At 40.6% G+C, this 24,289-nt stretch overlaps 1 protein-coding gene across 3 annotated transcripts in view; it reads right to left on the reverse strand.

The window, feature by feature from the left end:
• The window catches only part of PLD5 (phospholipase D family member 5), a 422,420-nt gene that overhangs the window by 116,147 nt on the left and 281,984 nt on the right, over window positions 1-24,289 (reverse strand). For all 3 annotated transcript variants that reach the window (XM_007989952.3, XM_007989953.3, XM_037986077.2), the window contains one exon: window positions 15,317-15,444. In XM_007989952.3, coding sequence (XP_007988143.1) covers window positions 15,317-15,444 — 128 coding nt within the window. The remainder of the gene's footprint in view (window positions 1-15,316; window positions 15,445-24,289) is intronic.

Genomic DNA, 24,289 nt, shown 5'->3' on the forward strand with positions numbered 1-24,289 from the left:
GAGGCAGGAGAATGGCAGGAACCTGGGAGAAGGAGCTTGCAGTGAGCTGAGATCGCCCCACTGCACTCCAGCCTGGGCGACAGAGTGAGACTCCGTCTCAAAAACAAAAAAGTTTTAGGCACTATCTTCCAGATTTATTCCATTTATACATTTGCCTTCCAGGTATTACCATTGATAATAACCTTGAGCAGCAAGGTTTAGATGTAGAATAAAGCTCTTTGACATTAAAGACCTCCCTTCAAGGCATATGACCACTAGTTCATGCCCCTTGACCAGGACAGTAACCAAGGCGTTGCTGTCCACCTTGCTGTACTGCTGACCAGGTCATATGTTTGTGGACAAACTTAGGGAGATTTATGAAATCTTTGCCAAGCACAATAAATAAGCAGTAGTGCCTCTGGCATTCCCCTGATCTAGTAACCTAAACAACTTATTAAGAAAGGAAAAGATTTCTTAGTCATCAACTCAAATGGCTATAATTTACTGCACAGTAACCACGCTGCAGTTACGGTTCTAGCTCTGTTTTAGTATCCCATTTGGTCCCCCTAACAATTGCAGGAGGTCAGTATTATTAGCTCAGTTGTAAAGATGAGCGAATGGAATTTAGGCATGTGAAATAACTTGCCCTAGGTCATATAACTATTAAGGAGTAGGAAAAAAATCAATTTCAGTTCTATCTGACTGCAATCACTATGTTATATTGCCAAACAAAGAACTTAGTAACAGCCAAAAAAAAAAAAAAAAAAAAAAAAAAGAATAAGGCTGGCAAAACAGCAAATCTAGATTTAGCTTCTGTTTTCAGATGTATAGTGTGTATGTTACTAAAAGCTGAAGTCCACAATGGGCAGGCTGCTTGTTAAGTATTATATTTGAATTTGGGGGATTTTAAGGGAAACTTTAATGGAATGGACTATATCTATGAAAAAAGATGTGACCAGGATGGAGATTTTGAGACATGTCACATAAGTAAGTCTCAGACTATCATGCCATTTAGAACATATTCAGGAAGCAGTGTTTGGAGGGACAAATACGGGAAAACTTTAGAAGTAAGTAAGTTTCACTTGGGAATGACCTCCTGATGAAAACCTCATGTTAGGAAACACAAACAGGAGAGGTTAAGTAATGTTCTTATTTCTTCAAGTAATTATATAATTTGAAACTGAGACAGACAATAAAATGGTTTTGGGAGAGTAAAAAAGAGGATTTTCTATTTATGCTTCTTTTGAATAATACTTGCCAAATTGTCCCTTTAAACATTGTAGAAAATATGCATGACTTTGTTATTTAAAATGCAGTCTACTAATCCAGGTATTGTGTAAAAAAGAGAGACTTCCACCCCCTTATTTGTTTTAAGATGCACATGCAAACAAAAATGACCTTTCTAAACAGCCCAGGTAATCTATATCAACACAGAGATAATTAATCATTTGTTTTCCCTCATTTCATGTTTCCTAAGGAATATTAATTCTTCTCTGTTGTATTGGAAGTTGAATTGCTTTTTGCTTTGCTTCATTTTCATTTTGGTTCTGATATCCAGTTACCTGCATTACCAATGAAATACTTTCCTAGGAGGTAAAACATGTCTTTCAAAACTCGTAAATCCTGAGAAAAACATCAGCTCAGTACCAGCACTGAGCAGGAATGGCTGATGGGCGATACCACAGTGACCTCCTTCTGCCCACTGGCACATACACCGGGTCTTCGAAACTACCTCAGTCCTTTGTTCTTTTAATTGAAAGAAAAACGGACAAGAAGAGAAAATCAAAGGTGCTTTAAGCATTAGTGCCCTTTCTCCTTGGTTAATGTCAGGCTGTGACCTCAGCTGCAGGAACACTGGAAAGGAATGACTGGGCTTGGAGAGGCAGAGGGACGGGAACCCTCATCTGTGTCCCATGAAACGGTTATTGTCAGAAATAGCAGTTATGATGAAATCAGTAGCTTTAGGTTCAACAAAGAACTATCCCTACTCAAGTGCTCGAGCTGTTAGATTAAAAACATCCATATCAGTCAATCTCTTTGCTGTTTCTCCAGCTGTCCGCTGAACCTCAGAACTACCCCTTCTTCCTGACATCCTTTGTTTCTGTTGACAATATGGCTCTTCCGTCCGTTGGTCCAGCTCCAGATGTTGAAAATGCTGCTGCCTACTCCCTCTGGCTGAGTTCTCACAGCCCATCAGTCACTATGATGCAGCTCTGCCAGGTCTTTTCCATGTTATGTTACTTCCAGATCTCACAGTCATCATCTGTATTAGGGTTCTCCAGAGAAGCAGAACCAACAGGACATGAATACATATGCACAGTGGATCCTTGAACGATGTGAGGGTTAGAGGCACTGATCCTTATAAGGTCAAAAATCTGTGTATAGCTTTGGGCTCCCCAGAAACTTAACTACCAACAGCCTACTGTTGACCAGAATAAATAGTCAATTAACACATATTTTGCATGTACTGTGTATTAGATATTTCTCTAGCTTACAATAAAGTAAGCTAGAGAAAAGAGAATGCTATTAAGAAAAACATAAGAAAAGGAAAATATATTTACTATTTACTAAGTGGAAGTGGATCATCATAAAGAAATTCCTGCTCATTGTCTTCACATTGAATGAGCTCAGGAGGAGGAGAAAGAAGATAGGTTGGCGTTGCTGTCTCAGGAATGGCAGAGGTAGAAGAGGTGGAGGAAGGAGAGGCAGGCATATTCGGTGTAATTTATATTGGGAAAAAAGTGCATATAAGCGGATCCATGCAGAGAAAGAGAGATCTATGAGATTTATCTTAAGGAATTGGCACATAGGATTGTGGGGGCTGCAAGTTCAAAATCTGCAGGGCAGAGCAGGCAGGGTGGAAACTCAGGCAGGATTTCTACGTTGCAGTCTTGAGGAGAATTCCTTCTTCTTTGGGAAACCCCACTCTTGTTTGGGAAACTGCTTCAATTGATTGGATGAAGCATACACACACTATGGAGGAGAACCTGCTTTACTCAAAACCTACTGATTTCAATGTGAATCACATCTAGAAAATACCTCCTCAACAACATCTAGACTCATGATGGATCAAACAACTGGGCACCAGAGCCCAGCCAAGTTGACGCATTAAATTAACCTTCAAACCTTCATAATTCAGCCCCGCCACTCCCTCCTTAATCACGGCCATCAGCCCTCTCCCCGCTGTCCCCACTGCTCACCTGGGCACTTTCTCTAGCTTTGTTCCAGTGCTGTCAGGTCCTGGCTCTGATTACAGGTCTTCGGCAGTTCCCCCTTGGCCTGTAGGACTGACTCCACATCCTACCCTGGGTATCTGCATCACTCCCAAGCTTATTCTTGCCTTTTCCAGCTCTATGTTCCAATGCTTTACAACTGGGACTCTTTGCTCCTGCAAGAAATTGCTCATAGATCTTCCAACACCCCATGCTTGTTTCCGACTCTGTGTCTTTGTTCACCGTGTTCCTTCTACTTAGAATACCTTTCTTTTTTTTCCACTCTATTCAACATAATTTATTTGAGATTCATCCATCAACACCTTTTTTCACTGGTAAGCAGTTTGCAATTGTATGGACATGCTACAATTTCTTCATCCATCTTTCATGCATATCGACGTTTTATATACATATATGTATTATATATTATATATGTATTATATATTAAACATATGTATTTTATTTACATGTATGTATGTTTTATATATATGTGTGTGTGTATGTGTGTATATATATGTATGTATGTATTTGAGACAGAGTCTTGCTCTGTCACCCAGGCTGGTGTTCAGTGGTATAATCATGGCTCCCTGAAGCCTCGATCTTCTGGGCTCAAAAGATCTTCCTGCCTCAACTTCTCAAGTAGCTAAGATTATAGGCACACACCACCACACCCAACTAATAAGCAGGATATCTTTGTTTCTTCAGCATGCCTGCACAAGTGAGCTCACCCAGCTCACTCATCATTTAAGGTACAGCTCAAATTCCATCTTCTCTCTGTGACCCTCACTCTTTAGTCTGCAGAGTCACTATCTGATTTGATCACCAGTATCATACCACCCCTGTGCTCCTGTACCCCAAGAGATGGTCCGTTTCCATCTAAACCTATCAACCTGTACCCCAAGAGATGGTCCGTTTCCATCTAAACCTATCAACCTGTACCCCCAAGAGATGGTCTGTTTCCATCTAAACCTATCAACCTGTACCCCAAGAGATGGTCCGTTTCCATCTAAACCTATCAACCTGTACCCCAAGAGATGGTCCGTTTCCATCTAAACCTATCAACCTGTACCCCAAGAGATGGTCCGTTTCCATCTAAACCTGTCAACCTGTACCCCAAGAGATGGTCCGTTTCCATCTAAACCTGTACCCCAAGAGATGGTCCGTTTCCATCTAAACCTGTACCCCAAGAGATGGTCTGTTTCCATCTAAACCTGTACCCCAAGAGATGGTCCGTTTCCATCTAAACCTGTACCCCAAGAGATGGTCTGTTTCCATCTAAACCTGTACCCCAAGAGATGGTCCGTTTCCATCTAAACCTATCAACCTGTACCCCAAGAGATGGCCTGTTTTCATATAAACCTATCAACCTATACCCCAAGAGACTGTTTTCATATAAACCTGTACCCCAAGAGATGGCCTGTTTTCATATAAACCTATCAACCTGTACCCCAAGTGATGGCCTGTTTTCATTTAAACCTATCAACCTGTACCCCAAGGGATGGCCTGTTTTCATATAAACCTTTTAGTTCTTTCACAATAAAGATAGACCAAGATTAAAATACGCACTGATGAAGTTTAAATAGGGCTATTCCCGTTTGTTCTAATTATGCTAAAATGCACAATTTGAAAATCAGTCCTCCCTAGAGAAGCCAGATTCTTGTGACCAATAAAACTATGGAACCCCACATTCAACTTCAGGCTAACAGTTCATTTAAGAGGATTTCTTTGAAAAGCATAAATGTGACTTTTTCTAAAAACAGGATTTTCACATTTTCCTTCCTGGCTTCTCCTATTTCAGCATCCCGCCTCCAGAGCCCTGTGGGTTGAAGACCACTGTGCCCTTTTCTTTCAGCTTCACATGCTGGCTAGTCTTTTGTTTGCTTTGTTAGCGCAGTACTTTTCATTTCCTTCGTGGTGTTTTTAGGAGCTCCTGAATTTCACACACAAAACCAGACCCCTGTGTGGAAAGCCTGCGGTGATGTTCTCTTTCTTCCCACAGGACTCCCTGCAGCCAGGAATTCTAGTGGAGCACCTGACGTAAGGTGAGGAATATACAGGCATACCTTGTGTTTGTGCACTGTGCCTTATGGCACTTTTTACAAATTGAAGGTCTGTGGCAACTGTGCCTCGAACAAGTCTGTTGGCTCCATTTGTCCAACAGCATGTGTTCACTTCATGTTTCCATGCCACATTTTGGTAATTCTCACAATATTTCAAACATTTTCATTAGTGCTGTATCTGTTATAGTGATCTGTGATCAGTTATCTTTGATGTTACTATGGGAATTGTTCTGGGACAGCACAAACTGCACCCCTCTAAGTTGGAGAACTTAATCCATAAATGTTGCACTTGTTCTGACTGCTCCACAGACCAGCTGTTCCTCTGTCTCTCTCTGTCTCCTTGGGCCGCTTACTCCCTGAGGCAACAATATTGAAATCAGGCCAGTTGATGAACCTACAATTGGCCTCTAAGTTTCAAGTGAAAGGAAGAGTGGTACATCTGTCAGTTTTGTGGGTTGTCTGTTTTTGAGATGGAGTCTCACTCTGTCACCCAGGCTGGACTGCAGTGGTGCAATCTTGGCTCACCGCAACCCCTGCCTCCCAGGTTCAAGCAAGTCTCCTGCCTCAACCTCCTGAGTAGCTGGGATTACAGACGCCCAACACCATGTCCAGCTAATTTTTGTATTTTCAGTAGAGATGGGGTTTCAACATGTTGGACAGGCTGGTCTCGAACTCGTGACCTCTGGTGATCTGCCCGCCTCATCCTCCCAAAGTGCTGGGATTACTGGCATAAGATACCGTGCCCCACTACATCTCTCAGTTTAAATCAAAAGCTCTTAATGATGAACCTCAGTGAGAAAGGCATGTAGAAAGCCAAGATAAGCAGTTTGCCAAGTTGTGAATACAAAGGAAAAATTCTTGAAGAAAATAAAAAGTGCTACTCCAGTGAATACACAAATGTTAAGAAAGCAAAACAGCCTTCTTGCTGACATGAGAAAGTTTGAGTGGTCTGGATAGATCAAAGTGCAATATTCCTTTCAGCCAAAGTCTAACTCAGAGTGAGGCCCTTACCCTCTTATACTCTGTGAAGGCCAAGAGAGGTAAAAAAAGCTGCAAAAGAAAAATTGGAAGCTAGCTGAGGTTGGTTCATGAGGTTTAAGGTACGAAACTGTTCTGTAACATAGAAGTGCGAGGTAAAGCAGCAAGTGATGATGGAGAAGCTGCAGTAAGTTATCCAGGAGACCTAGCTGAGATCACTGATGAAGCTGGATACACTACACAACAGATTTTCAATGTAGACAAAACAACCTTCCATTAGAAGAAGATGCCATCTAGGACTTTTGTGGGAGTTCAGTCAGGTTTGTAGGAAAATTTTTAAGATGAAGTTATAGGATATACACACAGACTTTCTTGGAAGGTTGGAAGGTTTTGTAAAAGTTTCGGGATAGGGTTATGGCTAAAAACAGCCTAATCCTTACCTTGAGTTAATAGCTTGGGGTGCAGATACAAAGGAATGCAAAGTATTTTATCTAAATAGCTTGTTCACTCACTGGTCCTAAGATCAACCTTTGATCATTCCTGGGCAGGATGGCCCTCTCCAGGGTGGGGGCAGCCAGGTTAATTACCCACAGGGGTTGACTCAAAGCCTTTGTCAATTAAATATCTACTAACTAAATGCAAGCATTGCCAGCTTGGAGGGGCTGCAAACTCTCTTCGGCTCCTAGTGCCAGCTGTCCCCTGGCCCGCTCTTTCACTGAATATCAGTGTCTGAGTATGTGTCTCATCCGTCTTGCAGCTGAGGTCTGTAGGACAGACCCCCACAAGTGGTGCCCTGCATGAGGAACACTACAAAAGGATCACGATGGAGCCCCTGAAAATGAAGGTGAAAAAGGAACTGCACAGTCAGCAAGTCATTGGTACCTGCTCAGGATTTCCAAGTTCGGGGGGGATTGTTCAGGTTAGGGTTTCATCATGGGACAACAGTTATGAGCTCAACAGAAACAGTATATAAAAGTATTGAAACAGCTGCTTAAAGCTAGTGGAGTCTCAGTTTGGCAGGCTTAATTAAGGGACCTAACACAAACTGTTGTATCCCAAAACCCATGGTTCCCTGAAGAAGGTACACTAGATGTAAAGCTCTGGGAACAAGTGGGGAGAAATCTTAAACAACATCACGTGCAAGGGCAAGGTCCCAGCATCATCTTTAACGCTATGGGCCTTAGTTAGGGCAGCCCTCGCTCCATCATACACAGAAGATCCTAAAAAGAGGAAGGAAGAAGAACCATCACCTGCTTTACCACCTCCTCTTCCCTCCGCCCCGATATCACCAGGCCAAAATAAAAAAGAGAAAACAGAGGTTTTGCCTAAGCCCCCTCCTCCAATAGATAGGAAAAAGGACTGGGGATATGCTACAGCTATGAGACCCTGTCTTAAGCAAGCAGCATTAAAAGGGGAGCTCTTCGCCTGCCCAGTAATGCACGATCAACAAGGCAATCAGATGCATAAACCCGTTTCTTTTAATGCTTATGAAAAAAATAAGAAAAAACATTAAAGGCCAGAGCCACGTGACCAAGCGAGCAGTGGGCAGAAGGAAAGGCTCAGCAGCAGGGATGCTTGCAGACCCAGAGCCAACAAATGCTCCCAGAAACTCGAGCTGCACAGCAGCGACACAACAGGAGCTAGGCCCAGTGTGCAGAAGCTAGCCTGCTGGGGATGGGCAGGAGGCATGTGCAGGAAGGTCTGCCCAGCAGGCAGCAGCCGCCTGGTGGCAGTGGGAGGGAGCAGGACAGAAGAAGGGACACAGACAAAAAGCAACAGCACCTAAGCAAGTGCAAAGTGGCCACCGCCCTGGGGCCTGCCTGCTCAGCTCTCCAGCTCTCCGGCCCATGGCAAAATTTCATGTGCTCCTTATATACAAGTGACATCTCAGATTGTAACTCTATGCTAAGATTTGAGTAAAATTTAAAAATTTAAAAAAACCTCTTTCTGATAATGGCCACTGTTATCTCTCTCCTACCTCTGACGTGGCTCTCTCAAGATCTGATTTGGGTAGAACAGTGGCCTCTGAAGGGAGGGAAATTACAGAAGGCCCATTAACTAGATAAAGGGCAATTAAAAGCTGGACATTTAGAACCATCAAATAGTCCTTGGAATTCACCCATTTTCATCATTCCCAAAAAGTCTCGTAAATGGAGACTTCTGCATGGCTTACGTGCTATTAATGCCAATTTGCAACCTGTGAGACCCCTTCAGCAGGGGCTCCCTTCCCCCATGGCAATTCCTTACAACTGGTTTATAATTGTTTTTGACTTAAAAGACTGTTTTTTATATGATTCCCCTAGCAGAAAAGACAGAAAAAAATTTGTGTTTACAATACCAGCTATCAATAATGAAAGGCCAGCTTGTCAATTTCATTGGAAAGTGCTTCCTCAAGGAATGCTAAACAGTCCTACCATGTGTCAGTATCACGTAAATCAAGCGTTGCTCCCCAGCAGAAAAGAATTTCTTGATTGCAAGGTTATTCATATTATGGATGATATTTTACTAGCAGCCCCAAAGGAACTAATGCTTTTAAATTTACATACCTCTGTCGTAAAGAATACAGCTAAAATATTTAATTATTGCACCTGAAAAAGTACAAGTGTCCTCTCCTTGGAAATATCTTGGGTACATACTAACTTCCCAGTCAGTAAGACCTCAAAAAGTTAAATACTAGCAACTTACACACCTTAAATGATTATTAGAAATTACTAGGCAATATCAACTGGCTCTGCCCCACTTTAGGCATTCCTACTTATAAGCTGCAAAACCTGTTTTCTATCTTAAAGGGCAATCCAGTCCTGGATTCTCCCAGGTATTTAACTCCTGCAGCAAAAAGGGAAATCGAGGAAATAGAATAAGCCATCTCTCAGAGGCAACTAGATTGCATAGACACCCATTATTCTGTCCAGTTATTTATTTTTCCCACCAAACACTCCCCTGGAGGGTTAATAGGACAGATGACCCCCCAGCACTGCACTTTCTAGAATGTGTTTTTTACTCACATACCAGGACTAAAACACTCTCTCCCTATATCTGGTTACTTAGTAAAGTCATCCATTTCAGGTTGCAGACAATGTTATCAGTTGCTAGGTTATGATCCTGATATTATCAGGATTCCTTTAAGTAATAAAAGCAATTCAAAGCAGTATTGCCAGTATCTACTGATCTGCAAATAGCTCTCTCTGATTATACAAGACAAATAGAGCATGTCCTTCCTGCTGACAAACTCCTTCATTTCTTATCTTGTACTCCTGTGATCTTGCCTACAAAAATAGTTCACCCTCTCATACCTATTGCTTTAACACTGTTTACTAATGGTTCAGGTAAACATGGAAAAGCAGCAGTTTGGTGGAGACCACATAATTCCATCACTCTATCTGGGTTCACTAGCACTCAGAGAACTGAGATTGAGGCCCTGATATTGGCTCTGGAGAATTTTCCCGCTCAGCCCATCAATATAGTGATTCTGCTTACTTGGTTTATTTATTTCAGAACCTTGAGACAGCCCTAATTAAGTACACTCTGGAGCCTGCCCTGTGTGCTCTTTTTCTTCAACTTCAGCAATTGCTAGATCAACATACACATCCAATTTTTATTACACACATTTGAGCCCACAGCTCACTGCCTGGCCCATTGGCTTATGGCAATAATCAAGCAGACCTTCAGGTTATGACATCACTGCTTGACTAAGCCACGCAATCACATCAATTTTTTCACCAACGCTGGAGAAACTTATCTAAACAATTTCAACTTACCCAGAGACTGGCTAAACAAATTACCCTATAATGTCCAGATTGCCAGTTCACAGGTACGTCCCCTCCTTCAACATATGCTAACACTAGAGGATTAGAACCTAATCAGTTATGGCAAACACATGTTACATCCCTGAATTTGGAAAACTAAGATATGTACATTTATCCATTGATACCAACACTCATCTAATTAGTTCACATAAGCTCTTCCTTGAGAGTCCACTTGATATGTCATCAAACACCTTCTTTTTTTTTTTTTGAGATGGAGTCTCACTCTGTCACCCAGGCTGGAGTGCAGTGGCACGATCTTGGCTCACTGCAAGCTCCGCCTCCCAGGTTCACACCATTCTCCTGCCTCAGCCTCCCGAGTAGCTGGGACTACATGTGCCTGCCACCACACCTGGTCAATTTTTTTTTTTTTTTTTTTGGTATTTTTACTAGAGACAGGGTTTCACCATGTTAGCCGGAACGGTCTCTATCTCCGGACCTCGTGATCTGCCCACCTCAGCCTCCCAAAGTGCTGGGATTACAGGTGTGAGCCACCGCGCCCAGCCTAAGCATCTTCTTTTAACTTTCGCATTTATGGGACGGTCCACAAACATTAAAACTGATAATCGTCCAGCTTACAGCAGCTCATAATTCCAACAATTTGGTCACATGTGGAATATCCAACATTCCATAGGTATCCCGTATAACCCCCAAGGACAAGTCATAGTAAAACATGCTCATTCCACTCTGAAAACTATGTTCAAAAAACACAAAGGGGAGAGTATGGGTAAAGACCCTGCAACACTACTGGCACAAGCCTTATTTACCCTTAATTGTTTAAATTTAGATGACAAATTTCAATCAGCTGTAGAAATGCACTTTGCTAACCCCTCTCAAGACATAAAACCTGCAGTTTTATGGAAAGATGTGAACAGTAATGTATGGTGTGGTCCAAATGAATTAACATGGGGAAGAGGGTATGCTTGCCTCCACACCCCCTCAGGTCCTCTTTGGATTCCAGCACGATGCATCAAACCATAGCATGGCATGGCTAGGACCCAGCCCTGTACCAGAAATGAAGAAAATAACCCTACAGGACCCACAGCCCTGGACAATGCACCCTCCTTGGACAACACAGGCCATGGACGGAATGCTGAAGAAGACAAGTCAGAAGACTGAGCGAATCCTGTTCCGGACGCAGCACCATTCACTCCAGATAATTGTTCCTTACTGTGCTTTACTAATCTTTTTAAATTCTCTCACTTTACCTGCCACCTGTACCTGCTACACTCTATTAAGCTTATCTTCTAAATCTGCCTTTTTTCAGCCCTGTTATCTGGGCAGACACTCCCTTCCCAGCTTCTAACAACACAACTGCTTGGCTGGAAGGGGTTAACATACCCCCAGCGGGGCTCCTTAGTAACAGCACACACCAAACTGAAGTGCCAAGTAATGCCGCAGGTCACTCCTTGATTGGGAAAGAATGATGCTAATTATACTCATGATCGTCTTATGTTATTTGCTAATTCTAGGAGGCAAAGCCAGAATAAGAGCAATGACCGCCTTGCCTGACAGACCTGTTGCTGCACACAGCTGTATGCTTCAGTCAACAGAACCCAATGCAAAAAACAGAAAAGGGGGAGACGTGGGAGTTCAGTCAGGCTGGTGGGAAAAATTTTAAGATGAAGTTATAGGATATAGACACAAACCTTGGAAGGCTGGAAGGTTTTGTGAAAGTTTCAGGATAGGGTTGTGGCTAAAAGCAGCCTAATCCTTACCTTGAGTTAACAGCTTGGGACACAGATACAAAGGAATGTAGAGTATTTTATCTAAATAGCTTGTTTACTCATGTGGTCCTAAGACCAACCTTTGGTCAACTACAGTGCATAATTGTTTTCTACTCGGGAAATCAGCAATGTCAATTACTCTCTAGTGGTGTTTACTCAAGACCTTTGTCATTTAATCTATATTGAATAAATGTGAGCTTCACTGGCTGACTGGTGGCTGCAACTCTTTATAGCACCTTCCTTGGTGTCTGTGAGTGGCCTGGACCGTCAGCTTGACTGACAGGCAAAATATCTATGTCAATGTGCGTCTCTCATCCGTTGCTGGGTCAGAATCTGTTGGTCAGACCCCTGTACACTTTAATAGCTAGAAAGGAGAGAATTCAATGCTTAGCTTCAAAGTTTCATAGGACATGCTGACTGTGTTAGGTGCTGATGCAGCTGGTGAGTTTAAGTGAAGCCAGTGCACATCTACCATTATAAAAATTGTAGGACCCTTAGGAATTATGCTAAATCAACTCCGCCTGTGCTCTAGAAATGGACCAAAGCTAGGCTGATAGGACTTTTGAATACAGCATGACTTACTGAATATTTTAAGCCTGTTGTTGAGAACTACTTCTCAGAAAGAAAGATTCCTTTCAAAATATTACTGCTCATTGAAAATGCACCTGGTCACCCAATAGCTCTGATGAACATGGGCAAGGAAATGAATGTTGTCTACGTGCCTGATAACACAACACTCATTCTGCAGCCCAGGGATCAACGAGTAATTTCTACTTTCAAGTCTTTTGGAAGGTTATATAGCTACCATAGATAGTTATTCCTCTGATACAGCTGGGCAAATTAAATGGAAAATCCTCTGGAAAGGATCCACCATTCCAGGTACCATTAAGAACATCTGTCGGCCGGGCGTGGTGGCTCACGCTTGTAATCCCATCACTTTGGGAGGCCGAGGTGGGTGGATCACATAAAGTCAGGAGTTCGAGACGAGCCTGGCCAACATGCTGAAACCCCGTCTCTACTAAAAACATAAAAATTAGCTGGGCATGGTGGGGCATGGTGGTGCATGCCTGTAATCCCAGCTACTTGGGAGGCTGAGGCAGGAGAATCACTTGAACCTGGGAGGTGGAGGTTGCAGTGAGCTGCCACTGCACTCTAGCCTGGGTGACGAGAGCAGAACTCCAAAACTCCACCTCAAAAAAAGAACATTTGGGATTCATGGGAGAAGGTCAACATACCAACATTAATGGGAGTTTGGAAGGAGTAGATTCTAACCCTCATGGATGACTCTGAGGGGTTTAAGACTTCAGTGCAGGAAGTCACTGCAGATATGATAGAAATAACAAGAAAACTAGAATTAGAGGTGGAACCTAAAGATGTGGCTGAATTTCTGCCACCTCAGTATAAAACCTGAATGTATGAGGAGTTGCTTCTTACGAACAAGCAAAGAAAGTGGTTGAGACAAAATCTATTCCTAGTGAATATGCTATGAACATTGTTGAAATAAAAAGGATTTAGAATATTACATAAATGTAGTTGATAAAGCAGTAGAAGGGATTGAGAGGATTGACTCCAATTTTGAAAGAAGTTTTCTGGTGGATAAAATGCTTTCAAACAGTTTCATATGCTACAGAGAAATCTTTCATGAAAGGAAGTCAATTGATGTGGCCAACTCCATTGTTGTCTTATTTTAAGAGATTGTCATAGCCACCCTAGCCTTTAGCAATCACCACCCTGATCAGTCAGCAGCCATCAATATTGAGGCAAAATCTTCTGCCAGCAAAAATCTGACATCTATATCTGAAGGCTCAGATGATTGTTATTTTCTAGCAATAAAGTATTCTTAAATTAAGGTATGCATATATATATATATATATATATATTTTACATAGTGCTATTGCACACTTACACTACAGTGTAGTGTAAAGGTAACTTTTATATGCACTGGGAATCCAGAAAAATGTGTGTGCCTTGCTTTATTGCAGTGGTCTGGAACTAAACCTGAAATATCTTTGATGTATGCCTATAGAAGCAAACACATACTGACTTCCTAGTTTTTGAAGTTCAACCCAGAGATTAGCAAGTTTGCAGAGCTCAAGTATTGAGCAAGAGTAGTTGTCATTCTCTGACCACCATATCATTATGGATTTGCAATTGGAAAGATTCCAGGGAGTAAACAGTTTCTTGATGATTGTGTTGTTAGATTTTCTTACAGAAAAGGGTGAGAGAGAAAATACGTAACTTAGCACCCCAGCGAGATCATGAAAGAAAATGACTTTTTCCTAAATGTATTTATTGTAAAAGATTAGTGAAGTAAGAGTGAGGGGTTTAGAGCTATATGGCTTGGGTTTGAGTTCCAGCTTTGCTACTTCCTGAAAGGCGCCCTGGGGTAAGTTACTTACCTGTGTCTCAGCTTCTTCCTTTGCAAGATAAAGTTATAAGAGTAGTATTTCCAAGAAAGAGTTACTGTGAAAATGGAATGAGGTTATACTCCTTATATGCTTAGAAAAATGCACAGCAGAAAGCCTCAATTCATTGAAACAATTATTTCTTCTACTTACCATAGATACAAGGTAATAATTGATAGCAATAATCATTGAATTCACTGAAAAACTTCACAAAGTATAAAGCTGATAACATACATTTAACTCTTGGAAAAATGTATTATAATTCTTCATGTAATGGTTAGCCTTAACTTTGGTAAATTAAAATCTGTTCTAATGCATGGGTCCTGCTAAGCAATGCTTTATGTCACACTGAGGTAGACCAAGAAAAATTCCACATAGTTAAGCACAAGAGAAAGGAACACTAATTTAAGATAGAAGATTAAGTATAATAGCATGATCCCAAATTTTGAGAGCTATGGAGAAATAGTGGGCTGGAGAGGAGACAATATCTGTGTGTAGGTGTGGAGAGGAAGAGGAGGAGAGAGTGTTGATTTAAAAAGATGTTCTGAGAAGGTTGGCTCGTCTCCCTAAGTATCTATCCAATGACCAGGAACCTCCTGCCACTGGATAACTAACGGAAAGATGGTGATTTTGTAATCCTCTGTGGATTGCCTCTGACGCAAATAAATGCATAAAAATCCTAAGTGTGTGAAAATGTATTTTTAAGATATTTGAAGTTAATCATTTGTTAAGAGAAAGATAACATCTTCATCTTGAGATTAAAGAAATAACTCAAATGATTACTATCTGAAGACATATTACTCTGTACTGAATTTGTGTTTCCCTCTGTCTCACAGACGATGTAATATCATCCTGAAAATATAGGTCTGGCTGATGTAAATTACATAGCAACCTGCTCTCAGGAATCTAGGAGCAGCCTATGAATTACAAAAGCATTGAAGCAATAGCAGTTTTCACTTTTTTTTGCAAGATGATCCTGATGAGGAAAGGTTTATCCTTTCACATAAAAGGGAGATGAGCCTCTTAAAATTACATAATTAAGAATAATCAATGCCATAGGTTTTAGTATCCTTATCTACAGTAGCGTGCTTTATGAAGGTGGTAGTTTTGAGGGTGACAGAACTTTCAGTTTATATAACATAGAAAGATTACCTGTCCCAGGGATTGCCATTCCAAACCGGCACTGCCGATATACACGTGCTGTTTGTCCACGATCCAGAAGGAGGACTGCAGCCGGCCCTTGTTGTAAGCGGTCATGTTCATGTACGTCACCTCGGCTCCTAGGAGTTCAAGGAGAGTCTGGTCAGCCTCTGTGTCAAGCCCTGCCTGGGCTGTCAGTCACCTACCAGCGGCAATACTCATGATTCAACATTTGTCCCAACTGACAGTTAGGAAAGCTAAGTATTTATGTTAGTTTGGTGGAGAGAAGGGCCCTAAAGTATTATTTTGTTCCCTAAAACAAAGAACACTTAAAAAAAAAAAAAAAAAAAGAAAGAAAGAAAAAAGAAAAGCCAGGGGAAATGGCTTTTCCTGTTCATATGGCAGAGGAGAGGTTTTGTATATAGTGACAAGACCACGGCTTCTCAACTCAGATCTGTACTGAAATCCTAGCTCCACTTACCATCTGGATGGCGAGATAGGTACACCATATGCAGTTTTCTGAGTAATTTTAATACAGTTTGCCACCAATATAAGGATCAGTCTTGTTCAGTGTCACAGCTCTCCTCAATAAGACGTTGGCCTTATTATGCTTTCTATACATTTTTCATCCTGTGACCCTTTCACTCGCCTTTACTTCTTCGTTCCTTCCCTTTATTATTTAATCTGGGTTTGGTCTCTTCTTCGTCTTTATCTGATAGCTTTTTATTTATTTATATTTTATTTTTATTTTTGAGACAGGGTCTCATTCTATTGCCCAGGCTAGAGTACAGTGGCGCAATCTCGGCTCACAGCAACTTCTACCTCCCAGGTTTAAGTGATTCCCTTTCCTCGGCCTCCTGAGTAGCTGGGATTACAGGCGTGTGCTACCACGCCCGGCTAATTTTTGTACTTTTGGTAGAGAGGAGGTTTTACCATGTTGGCCAGGCTGGTCTTGAACTCCTGACCTCAGGTGAACTACTCGCCTCCGACCTTCCAAAGTGCTGGGATTACAGGTACCTGACAGTTCTTAATTTAAGCAATGATTATTCAAGCTTGACTGAAATGCCACCTTGAATGGTTAACTAAATAACTCAGACTATTGCTAACGCCAAAAATATATTTGAAGAGCTAAATGTGACCAATTGCTTTAGGCTTCATGTGGTAGGATTCAGTGTCAAGCCTTTATGTATTACTGCCTCGAATGCATTTACAAACTCTCAAAAGGATCCTACGGTCCATTTAATGCAAGGGTATTTACATAAATTTCTCCTAAAGGTCTATTCCCATTAAAAGAACAGACCTATATGCATATATTTAATGAACTAAGCTATTCTGTCTTCAGGTATTCGTTATTAATGAAGACGCTGTATTCCAGGGGCACACTTCATGGTCACAGTCTTCATTACCAGAGGCACGCATAAGACTGTATGCAGAAGGATACATTTCAGCCTATCAGAAAGGAAGGAGAGTAATTTACACTATGAACCTCACGCTTAACTCTTAGGAAAATGTAACCATGCATCTAGCTTCCTTGTGGCAGGAGGATGAAAAGAGATGTTACGAGGTTGGGAGAGAATCTCTGAGGGGAAGCCAGCACTCAGGCAGATTTTCTCTGAGGGTAGAGCAGTTTCTTTGTCTTACAAGTAGCGGGCACACGTTTCTCTGCCTCCAGCCCTCCTGGAATAGTAACATCCAAAAAAGAGCTGCAGATCCCACAGGAAGAACTTGGGTATGGCAGAATCTGAATGTCCAAAATGGGTAGTTACCCTGGCAGGTATGGAGAGACCCAAATCTGCATGGAGGTGTGGCCGGCCCCACAGACACAGCCGCCAGTCCTCCTCAGTAGATAAACAGGAAAGATAGTAAGTGGCTTCACCGTCTGCCCAGGGCCAGGGATCCCTGTACGAAAGCCAGCAGAGCTGTGTGTAGAGATCAAGCAATATGTAATGCTAGTAACTCCCATTTATTGAATACCTGTGCGCCCAGTGCCAAGATAGCTACATTACAACAGTCTTACATGGCATGCTTCATTTTCCCTGTTTTAGGACACAATACATTCCTGTATGTGGTGTAAGAAAATCCACTGAAAATATGTATGATACATCTGAAAAAATACATATTTTTGCCTATGGTTCATGGACTATCACTTCCCCATTACAAATTATCTGTTTTTCTATCTATATATTGATGCTCCATCTATCTCTGAAGACATATGCTTTTATCTTTATTAATATCTGGATATATATATTTAGTTATGTCTAACATGTCCCTCAGTTTATTCAATATTTTACTTAAGAGAATTTATATTTACAGGCACTTTTAGAATATATTTGTCCATCGGTTATAGAAACAATCTTCATCCTATTGGGTCTTTATGTAATATGTATTAGGAAGTGATGGTTAAATACAATGCTGTCTGACTACAAAACATATTTAATGATTAAAAAGTATATAATATGCCACTTACTGCATTTATGTGCACAACCTAAATTTGAGTTTATTTTATATTGTTGTGTTAGAATTGCAATTAGCAAAGGCATGCAATACAGGCCTGAACATTTAGATAAAAGGGCAGAGTAATATTTCTGTTTTTGATGCATTATATTTATGCAAATACAGACGATATAATAAATAAATCAAATTATTTCCATTTACATTAAAAATTTGACATATTTTTATAGGAGCGATAACTTTAATTTCTACTTCTAAAATCATTTTAGGCTTTTTCTTACAACGTCGCGTATTTTTAAAAATGTATAGAATGCCATAGTTTTATAAGCACTAACAGAAACACTTCAGATTTTTTTCTATAGTTATTTTTATGACCCAGAAAACAGGGATCCTACATATTAAAGAGTTATTATGTTAAAATGACAGCAAGAGCTATGCATAAAAACCATGGAGTAATTTATGAGATCTGCTCATCAATATTCACAGTGGTTATTCAAACTTAGCATCCACATGCAAGAGAATGCTGAAAAGCAGCCCGTTTGTCCTATTACTGTTTTCATTTTCTCCATGGGAATCACCAACTCACAAGAAACCTTTTCTAAAATTCCGTGCTAGATTATTCAGAGCCAACAAAGGCTTTGCATTACCAAATAGTTAATATGTTCAAAACTAATATGTAGGTGACGGTTTTTAAATCCAGTACCATTAGAAAACTGCAGGTTTTAAGAAAATCATTTTCCGTTTATATTAAGGTACAATTTACTTGTAGTAAAATTCACCCTTTTGAGCATCTAAGGGTTTTAAAAGGCAGTCGTGTGACCATCGCCACAATCAGAATGAAGAACAGTGTCATCCTCCCTAGGCTTCTTTTGCAGTGACTTCCTCTTCAAACTCCAGCCCTTGGCAAACACTCTTCTGTTTTTTTTTTCTTTTTGTGTGTGTGTGGCTATAGTTTTGCTTTTGTAAGAATGTCATACAAATCGAGTCACAGAGTATGCAGCCCTCTGAATCCTGCCTCTCACTTAGCATAACGCATGTGAGACCCATTCATGCTGTTGTGTGGAACAGTGGTTTGTTTCTCTTTGCTGTGGAGTGATATTTCATGGTACGGAATGCACCACACACAACACACGTTAGACCCATTCATGCTGTTGTGTGGAACAGTGGTTTCTCTTTGCTGTGGAGTGATATTTTATTGTATGGAATGCACCACACACAATGCATGTGAGACCCATTCATGCTGTCGTGTGGAACAGTGGTTTGTTTCTCTTTGCTGTGGAGTGATATTTCATGGTACGGAATGCACCACACACAACACACGTTAGACCCATTCATGCTGTTGTGTGGAACAGTGGTTTGTTTCTCTTTGCTGTGGAGTGATATTTCATGGTACGGAATGCACCACACACAACACACGTTAGACCCATTCATGCTGTCGTGTGGAGCAGTGGTTTGTTTCCCTTTGCTGTGGAGTGATATTTCATTGTATGGAATGCACCACAGTTTGCTTATCCATTCTCCAGTTGAGAAACATTTGGGTAGTTTCCGCTTACTGGTGATGACAAATAAAGCTGCTGCAAACACTCATACATACATTTTTGTGAGAATGTAGTTTTCATTTCACTTGGGTAAATACCTAGGAGTGAGATTGCTGAGTCATATGGTAAATATATGTTTAACTTTATAAGAAACTGCCAAACTGTTTACCCGAAGCGTCTGTACCAGTTTGCATTCCCACCAGCAATATCTGTTAGTCTAAGTCATTCTGTATTCTTGCCAGAACCTGGTACTACATTTATATAAAGTTTTTCCTTTAAATATTATACACTTCTGAGATCAGAAAATATCTTTAAATCTGGCTTGATTTAATTAAATATATTTTTAAAACAGCTTTGAAAGTATATTAAGTATGATTAACCATTTTTTGCTTTTATAGATTTCTTTTCTAACAGGAAAAAACTGTGTGTCAGTTTCTCTGTGTGCAGCCCCTGATTCATTGCCCAGAGACCTCCGGATGTCAACCGAGAGATGCGCACATCACAACGTGATGCGTCAGGACCATGGTCTAATGGCTGTGCACAGCTGCTGGTGATGGGTCCAGATCTCTGCAGATCCTCCTGCTTTCAGCTCCGCACTTTACTTGTTTAACTGATGATTAATAGGCATTATTAGTAACTCAAAATAATGTTTTTTGATGCCAAAACCAAAAGTGGTGAGAGTATATACTTCTTTATATTGTTGCTTTATAAAATACGTTCATGCTATCCATGCCGTCCTAATTAAATCTTAAACAACAAACAAGGCTAAGGTTCAGAATTAGAAATGTTAAGTTACAAATATGCTAACTGATGATGTGAAAAGTCTGGTCCCAGTTGGTCATACTAATCAAGATAAAGTGATGTGGCTAACCTCCAGGTTTCACACGCTTCTTGGGAAGTCAAATGTTAAAAATTAGGAAACTCCAAATTACTCATTCCAACTCCTTTGAGCTTTAACAGAGATGCTTCATTGACATTTAATAGAGAATGTTCCTGGTTTTGAAGGGGTTCTGTTTCTTTACTAAATTATTCTTATGGTATTAACCAAAATATCGCATTTTATTGTGTGCTTACATGTTTCAATGGAAGTAATTCTGTGTTAAAATTTAAGAGAGAAAATGAAAATATTAACTAAAAAGTGGTTAAAATTTTTTTAAAGAAAAAAGTATAATGCCATGATGAATTGAAAATTAATGTCACTACTTTGAAGAATCAAGTTGACTGTAGGTACACACATTTAAAAAGGAGTATGTCCTTGAGAGCCCTCCTCTAGCAAGACTTTCTAGCATTAAACTTGTTTATCACAGATCTGTTCCAAATCCCATGTGGTAGAGTTAGTAACTATCTCATCTAAAGATTATTCTTTTTCAGGACACTAATGTTTGCCTTATAGTCAGATTTCAGAGTCCCTCACTGTTTAATGTTTTTAAGAGATGGGTCTCAGTATGTTGCTCAGGCTGGCCTTGAACTCCTGGGCTCAAGCGATCCCCCAGCCATAGCCTCATAAGTAGCTGGGACTATAGGCATAAGCCACCACACCTGGCCTCAACACTGTTCTTTTTGTTTGTTTGTTTTGTTTTGGAGACAGAGTCTCGCTCTGTCACCCAGGCTGGAGTGCAGTGGTGTGATCTTGGTTCATTGCAACCTCTGCCTCATGGATTCAAGCAATTCTCATGCCTCAGCCTCCCAAGTAGCTGGGACTACAGGCACACACCACCACATCCTGCTAATTTTTGTATTTTAGTAGAGACGAGGTTTCACTGTGTTGCTCAGGCTGGTCTTGAACTCCTGAGCTCAGGCACTCTGCCTGCCTCAGCCTCCCAAAGTGCTGGGATTACAGGCATGAGCCACTGTGCCTGGCCGTCTTCACTGTTCTTATGTGTGGATGGTATTACACGGGTAGGGATACATGTCACTGCCAATTTCCTACACTATAGATCTGTGGGGACCACCCTTTGATGTGCGCCTGTTACATGCTTTTTAGGATGTGACCTTGTTTGGGATTCCACTCCTTTATGATCAACTTAAAAATTCCCAGACTCATATTTTGATTAGAAACAATTCACAGATAATATCAGATAGCTGTTGAGTGGGAGTAGTTAATGCATCATCCCAGGATAGCCATTCCCATCTAAAATTGCTAAAGAATTGTTTATTATCACTTCCATTCCGAATCTTCTCCTGAAGCTTGTTGTTATCTCTACGTTAAACACTAGTGTCTAGGTTAAAACTGTTTCATAATTAGTGTTATCAAAATGGAATATTAGATTCTGAAGAGGTTTAACACTGGCGTGTTCACATTTACACATTACACTTACACACGAGGAAGATGGGAGGAAACAAGCAACTTTAAGGAGATAACTAGTTGAAGAATTTAATTCCAGTGAAGACAAGGAAAGTTTAATTCTACCTACTCTTGAATTGATATAAACTAGATCTATCTTCCATATATCTAGCAGTTCTCTGTCTTTCTGTCTCCCTCACAAAGAGGAAGCAAAATCTTCACAGGGTGTTTGTGAGCTGATGTTATGTGTAGTATATATGAGCATCATTTCTTCCCTGCCAACGCCTTCTTTTAATAGTACCCAATGCACCCGCAGGACACAGAATGGGAAAACCTAGGTCCCATGTGAAAACAAGTAGTCTGTATTTGGTCACAGCTGATTGGACCAAATGTAGGCACTGACCTAAGCTGAGTCATCTAGATTTCCTCTTTTGGGAATTCAAAATTGAACCACAAAGTAAATTACTTAAAAGAAGCTGTGTTGGGGAGTCATACACATATAGAGGTTGACATGACTGTCCAAGTCTACATAAAAGAAAGATAAGAGAAGCCAAGCTTCAGAGAATGAGGGAGGGAGTGAGAGGGAGAAGGAGAGAGAGGAAGGTAGGGAGGGAGGGAAGGAAGGAGAGAGAGAGAGTAAGAGGAGACAAAGAGGAAGAGGAGTACCAGGAGAGAGCAAACCAGAGTGAAAGACTATCCTCACAACAGAGAGAAACGGTGAATGAGAAAACGGGGGGAGTCCATCACCGTCCCACTCCCTCAAACCAGTTTCATGACTTCCTGTGAGTTCCTCTAAATCTTTAGCATAAATTGTCATTTAAGCTTGTTTCAGAAGGATTTTCTTTCTTTCTTAAGCTATTCTTATGGTATTAACCAGATAATGTTGTACTTTAGTTTGTGCATACATAATTTTTGAAATCCCTCAACCTTTCTATGTGCGCTTTTAATATTAGACTAAGACTGTTTAGTTGTGGCCTAAAAACTCAAGCAATTTTTAGCAAAGAACCTGTTGCACAGGTTACATGAGTAAATGATTCAAATGCTGAAGATTTAAAATAAACATCCTGTCAAAATACTCATCAAAATGGCACAAAAGAAAACATGCTAGTACACTGTGGTTAAAAAGTGGAAAATAAAGTTCCCCATTCCCCATGAATCCCCATGATGAAATCAAACAGAATTTATCTCCAAGTTCACTTCCAGTAAGCCTCGTTTTAAAAGCATATTATCAGCAGCTCTAATATGTTTGATGATATAACATGTACTTCAAGAGAATGTATGTAACTTATTAGATTATAAAGCATAATAAAATGGATACTTGTGAATCTTCCACCCTACTAAAAACTAGAACCTCACCAAAATGTACTATTAAAGCTGTGTTTCTCCATACAGATACACATATGTATATCCTGTTGAAATTGAGTTGGATCTATAGAACAATTTGGGAAGAACTGACATATGTATGTGGCATATATATTCATTTGTTGATCTTCTCTCAGCGTTTTGTTATTGTTTGTATGATTTCTGACACTATCACAAATGGAATAGCTTTTTTATTTTCATTTTCATTTGTTGCAAGTGATTAGAAATATAATTGACTTTGGTTTAGGAGTCTCATACACTAACTTTCCTAAGCCCGCTATTACTTCTTGTATTTGCTTTCTAGATTCCTTGGGATTCTTTTTTTCCTAGAATATTATTGCCTCTATAAATTGAGGCAATTTTTTTTTTTTAGACGGAGTCTTGCTCTGTCGCCCAGGCTGGAGTGCAGTGGTGCGATCTCGGCTCACTGCAAGCTCCGCCTCCCGGGTTCACACCATTCTCCTGCCTCAGCCTCCCGAGTAGCTGGGACTACAGGTGCTGCCACCACGCCTGGCTAACTTTTTTGTATTTTTGGTAGAGATGGGGTTTCCCCGTGTTAGCCAGGATGGTCTCGATCTCCTGACCTCGTGATCCACCTGCCTCAGCCTCCCAAAGTGCTGGGATTACAAGCTTGAGCCACCGCGCCTGGCCAAATTGAAGCAATTTTATTTCTTCTATTCCAAAATGTATTTTTCCTTGCCTTATATCACTGGTAAGACCTCTAATAAAATATTGATAAAAATGGGGGGAAAAAAAAAGGCTGTGTTTCTCAGTTAGGGTCCATTCAGTTCCCCAACCCACCCACTGCCCCATCCCTAGGGGATGTGCAGCAATGTCTGGAGACATTCCTGGTTGTCGCAACTGTCAGGGGGATGCTATGAGTATTTAGTGGGTAGAGGCCAGAGAGGCTCCTAAACATCCTACATCGCACAGGATAGCCCCCAAATAGCAAAGAATTATTCAGCTCAAAATGTTGACAGCTTCAAGGGTGAGAAGCCCTGCATTAAAGCTGTGTGTTTACGCCTAATCCCATATCTCTACCACTTTCCTGTAATGCAACCACTATTGTAATTCAGTATTTAACATTATCTTATTTCTAAGATATAATGTATCCCATATGTATGCATCCCTAATAGCATTATAAAATTAATCACTAGCTTTTGAAAAGAATGCTAATGAGCCTCAAGCATATATCAAAGGGAAACATAACACTATGAATAATTATAGATTTCTGGAAAGGTTTTCACCTATTTCCTGAAAGCAAGATTTGCAGCAGAAATTTATCTTATCCATCCATCTCTTCTTCTGAAAATATTAATTTGTGTGAACAATGAAAAAAATCATAGTTCG

This window comes from Chlorocebus sabaeus, chromosome 25 (genome assembly GCF_047675955.1).
Source record: "Chlorocebus sabaeus isolate Y175 chromosome 25, mChlSab1.0.hap1, whole genome shotgun sequence".
NCBI classification, from domain to species: Eukaryota; Metazoa; Chordata; class Mammalia; order Primates; family Cercopithecidae; genus Chlorocebus; species Chlorocebus sabaeus.